This window comes from Pan paniscus, chromosome 14, assembly GCF_029289425.2.
Source record: "Pan paniscus chromosome 14, NHGRI_mPanPan1-v2.0_pri, whole genome shotgun sequence".
Classification (NCBI taxonomy): Eukaryota; Metazoa; Chordata; class Mammalia; order Primates; family Hominidae; genus Pan; species Pan paniscus.
The window spans coordinates 205,767-210,845 of NC_073263.2; the positions used below are offsets into that span (position 1 = coordinate 205,767).

A 5,079-nucleotide genomic window follows, 5' to 3' on the forward strand; every position below is an offset into this window, starting at 1 on the left:
TCTCCCCAGCCAAGCCGAGGTGGCCGCAGTGCGAGATCCACACCGCAGCCTCGGAAGACAAATGCAGCATTCCTAATGCAGACATGACACCCAAAATATGACACTCCCATTGCTCATGTAACAAGCGCCTGTAATGCTAATGCACTGCCTCAATACAAAAATATTAATATTAGATCCGCAATCCCCTTGCTGCCATGCAGTCCTAAGACAGAGATCATAATAATCAACATTGACATAGTACAAACGTAGTAACGAACCTAGGGTTAAGGTTGGTGTTAGGGTTAGGGGTTAGGGGTTAAGTTTAGGGTTAGGGGCTGGAGATAGGGGTTGGGGTCAGAGTTAAGAGTTAAGAGTCAACGTTTAGAGTTAGAGGTTAAGAGAAGTTAGGGGTTAGGGATAAGGGGTTAGGGTTGGATTAGTGTGAGGGTGAGGGTTGTGGTTAGGGGTTAGGCTTAGGGGTTAGGGTTAGGGGTTAGGGTTAGGGTCAGGGGTTAGAGGTCAGGATCAGAGGTTAGGGATCAGGGTCAGGGGTCAAAGTCAGGTTCAGGGGTCCCACTCTTTGAGTTGTCCATTTACTCTGCTGACTGTTCCCTTTGCCATGCAAAAGCTGTTTAGTTTAATTAAGTCCCAGCTACTTATCTTTGTTTTTATTGCATTTGCATTTGCATTCTTGGTCATGAAATCCTTGCGTACGTCAATGTCTAGAAGGGTTTATCCAGTGTTATCTTCTAGAATTTTTATAGTTCAGGAATTAGATTTAAGTTCTTAATCCATCTTGAGTAGATTTTTGTATAAGATGAGAGATGAGAATCCAGTTTTATTCCCCTACATGTGGCTCACCAATTATCCCAACATCATGTGTTGAAAAGGGGGTCCTTTCCCCACTTTATGTTTTTGTTTACTTTGCCGAAGATCAGTTGGCTGTAAGTATTTGGGTTAATTTCTGGGTTCTCTCTTCTGTTCCATTGGTCTATGTTCCTATTTTTAAACCAGTACGTTGGTGTTTTGGTAACTATGGCCTTATTGTACGGTTTGAAATCAAGTAGTGTGATACCTCCAGGTTCTTTTTGCTTAGGCTTGGTTTGGTTACATGGTTCTCTTTTGGTTCCATATTAATTTTAGAATTGTTTTTGTAATTCTGTGAAGAATGATGGTGGCATTCAGATGGGGATTGCATTGAATTTGTAGATTGCCTTTAACAGAATGGTAATTTTCACAATATTGGTTCTACCCATCCATGAGCATGGGGATGCATTTCCATTTGTTTGTGTCATCTATGACTTCTTTTCTTTCTTCTTATTTTTTTTTTTCAGAGGGAGTTTTGCTCTTGTCGCTGAGGTGGGAGTGCAACGGTGTGATCTCGGCTCACTACAACTTCTGCCTCCTGGGTTCAAGCGATTCTCCTGCCTCAGCTTCCCGAGTAGCTCGGATTATAGGCATGTGCCACCGTGCTTGGCTCCATCTATGATTTCTTTCAGTAGTGTTTTGTAATTTTCATTGTAGCGGTCCTTTGATTCCTTTGCTAGATATATTCCTAAGTTTTGTTTTTTTGTTGTTGTTTGTCGCAGCTATTGTAAAAGGGGTTGAGTTCTTGATGTGATTCTCTGCTTGGTAGCTGTTGATGTATGGAAGAGCTACTGATTTGTGTCCATTAATCTTGTATCTGGAAACTTTGCTGAATTCTTTTATCAATTCTAGGAGGTTTCTAGAGGAGTCCGTAGGGTTTTCTAGGCAAAAGATTATATCATCAGCAACAAGTGACAGTTTGACTTCCTCTTTACCGATTTGGATTTCCTCTATTTCCTTCTTTTGTCTGATTGCTCTGGCTAGGATTTCCAGTACTATGTTGAAGAGGAGTGGTGAGAGTAGGCTCCTCGTCTTGTTCCAGTTCTCAAAGGGAATGCTTTCACCGTTTCCCCATTCAGTATTATGTTGGCTGTGGGTTTGTCATAGATGGCTTTTATTACATTAAGGTATGTCCCTTGTATGCCTATTTTGCTGAGAGCTTTAATCATAAAGCAATGCTAGATTTTGTCAAATGTTTTTTCTGCACCTGTTGATATAATCATATTAGTTTTTTTTAATTCTGTTTATTTGGTGTATCACACTTATTGACTTGCATATGTGAAACCACTCCTATATCATTGGTATAAAACCCACTTGATCATGGTGGATTATTTTTTGATATGTTGTCAGATTCAGTTAGATAGTATTTTGTTAAGGATTTTGGCATCTGCGTTCATCAAGGATATTGGTCTGTAGTTTTCTTTTTTGGTTATGTCCTTCCATGGTTTTGGTATTAGGGTGATGCTGGCTTCATAGAATGAATAAGGGAGGGTTTCTTCTTTCTCTGTCTTGTGGAATAGTATGAAAAGATTGGTATCATCTCTTCCTTGAATGAAAGAAGACATTCTTTGAATGTCTGGTAGAATTCTGCTGTGAATCTGTCTGGCCCTCCGCTTTTTTTTGCTGGTAATTTTAAAATTACCATTTCAATCTTGCTGCTTGCTTTATTGGTCTGCTTGGGGTATCTAATTCTTCCTGATTTAAGCTAGGAGAGTTGTATTTTTCCAGGAATTTATCCAACTCTTCTATGTTTTGTAGTTTATGTGCCAAAAGGAGTTCATAGTACCCTTGAATAATCTTTAATATTTCAGTGGTGTCAGTTGTAATATCCCCTGTTTCATTTCTTAGTGAGGTTATTTGGATTTTCTCTCTTCTTTCCTTGGTTAATCTTGCTAATGGTCTATCAATTTTATTTTTCTTTTCAAATAGCCAACTTTTTGTTTTATTTATGTTTTGTATTTGTTGTTGTTGTGTCAATTTCATTTAGTTCTGCTCTGATCTTTGTTATTTCCTGTGTTTGCTGGGATTGGGTTTGGCTTGTTCCTGCTTCTCTAGTTCCCTGAGATGTGAACTTAGATTGTGTGTTTGTGCTCTTTCAGACTTTTTGATGTAGGTTTTTAGGACTACAAACTTTGCTCTTAGCAGTGCCTTTGCTGTATCCCAGAGGTCTTGATAGGTTGTGTCATCCAGTTCGAAGAAATTTTTTACATTTCCATCTTGATTTCATTTTTCACCCAATGCTCATTCTGTGAGGAACAACCAAATTGTTTTCCGCAGCAAGGGCATCATTTTCTATTCCTAGCAGCCAGATCATGAGGGCTCCAACTTCTCCACCTCATTAGCAACATTTATTTTCTGTGTCATTGTTATGAAAGCCTTACTAGTGGATGCAGAGTGGCATGAATGAAGTCAATTAACACGTTTATTACCTCACAGAATAGTCACCTTTTTGTGTGCATGGGTGGGATAAGAAAACTTAACTCTATCCCCTGTGACGGAATAGTGGCCATTCCAGCTGCTCCAGGCTCCAGCAGAGGAAGACCGGGGTATGTGGCCCCACCAGGGTGACCCTCAGGCCTGGCGCGCACGCATTCCAGAGGCCACACAAACCATGCTCCGCCATCTGGGCGCCCAAGCTGCCGTCGCCCTCTGTGTGCAGGCAGCAGCTGCCTGGCAACCCCCGAGCCCGCTCGCGCTCCTAGCATCACAGAAGCAGGGCCACGTGTCCCAGTGGCTGCGGCCAAGCCAGGCATTCTGCTCTGCAGCAGCAGCTGCACAGGAGCGAGAACTGAGAACCCACCGCTCAACCCCACACGAGGTGACTGCCAAGTGCCCATACAAACGGCTCCGATCTCTCTCAGGTGGAGGAGTGGTCGGGAGGCACGGCCTGGGGGCCCTCAGGCTGGGTGCACTGGCGATCCCAAGGCCGACCAGGCCATGCACCTCCAGCCCGCCTGGGCACCCGAGCTGCAGCCGCCTTCTGCATGCAGGCAGCAGCCTCCAGGCAACTCCCGAGCCCGCCCACACTCCCCACATCTCGGAAGCAGGGACAAATGTCCCTGTGGCTGTGGCCAAGACAGGCGGTCTGTCCTGCAGCAGCTGCACAGGGGCGGGAACCGGCCCTCAGCTCCATCCCCGGTGGCTGCAGAGGGCCCCTGGATAGAGATCTGGAGCTATGACAGAGGAGGAGTCAGGCCGGGGCAGGGTCTGGCAGGCTCTCAGGCCAGGGGCACCCGCGATCCAGAGGCCGCCCAGGGCATGCTCCACCACCTGGGCGCCCAGCTACAGGCGCCGGGCGACTTCCAAGCTGGCTGGCGCGCCCAGCCTCGCAGAACCGGGGCTAGATGTCGCCGTGGCTGCGACCAAGACAGGCGGTCTGCCCAGGGGCGGCTGCACCGGGGCAGGAACCGACCCTCAGCCCTATCCCCGGTGGCTGCAGACGGCCCCTGGGGCGGCCCCGATCTGTCTTCGGAGGAGGAAAGGGGCGGGAGTCACGGCCAGGCCGGCCCTCAGGCGGGAAGGAATGCGCGCCTGCGATTCCGGGACGTCCCGCGCCAGCCCAGGAGAACCCGCAAGCCAGCGGTGCCTGTTTCTCTGTGTGATTCTTTGAGGAACCACCAAACTGTTTTCCACAGCAAGTGCATCATTTTCTATTCCTAGCAGCCAGTTCGTGAGGGCTCCAGTTTCTCCACCTCCTTAGCAACATTGATTTTCTGTGTCGTTGTTATGAAAGCCGTACTAGTGGATGCAAAGTGGCATCTCATTTGGGTTTTGCCTTGCATTTTATTAATGAATAATGGTGTTTAGCATCTTTTCTTTTCCTTCTTAGACATTTGTGTATCTTCTTTGGAGAAATGTCTGTTCAAGTCCTTTGCCTATTTTTTAATTGGGATCTTAGAAATTCTGTTGTTGAGTTGTGTGATATTAAGCTTTTATCAGATACACATTTTGATTTTATCAGATACATATTTTCTCACATATTATGGGTTGTCTTTTCACTCCCTTGATAGTATCCTTTGATGCATAAAGGGTTTTTTATTTTGATTAAATCTAATTTTCGTGTATTTTCTTTTGTTATCTGTGCTTTTTTGTCATATTTCAAAATACATTTAAAACTCAAAGATCATAAAGGTTTACCGTGTGTTTTCTTCTAAGAATTACATATTTTTAGTCCTTACATTCAAGTCTTTTATTAATTTAGAATTAATTTTTGTATATATTGCAAGGTAGGGG

At 44.7% G+C, this 5,079-nt stretch overlaps 1 protein-coding gene across 1 annotated transcript; it reads left to right on the top strand.

Annotated features, from left to right (window-relative positions):
- Nucleotides 1-683: 683 nt before the first annotated feature.
- On the top strand, nt 684-4,575 carry LOC134728853 (uncharacterized). The gene has a single exon (XM_063596019.1). The coding sequence runs from the start codon at nt 3,784-3,786 to the stop codon at nt 4,504-4,506; it is 723 nt and encodes a 240-aa protein (XP_063452089.1). The 5' UTR covers nt 684-3,783; the 3' UTR covers nt 4,507-4,575.
- The last annotated feature ends 504 nt before the right edge of the window (nt 4,576-5,079 follow it).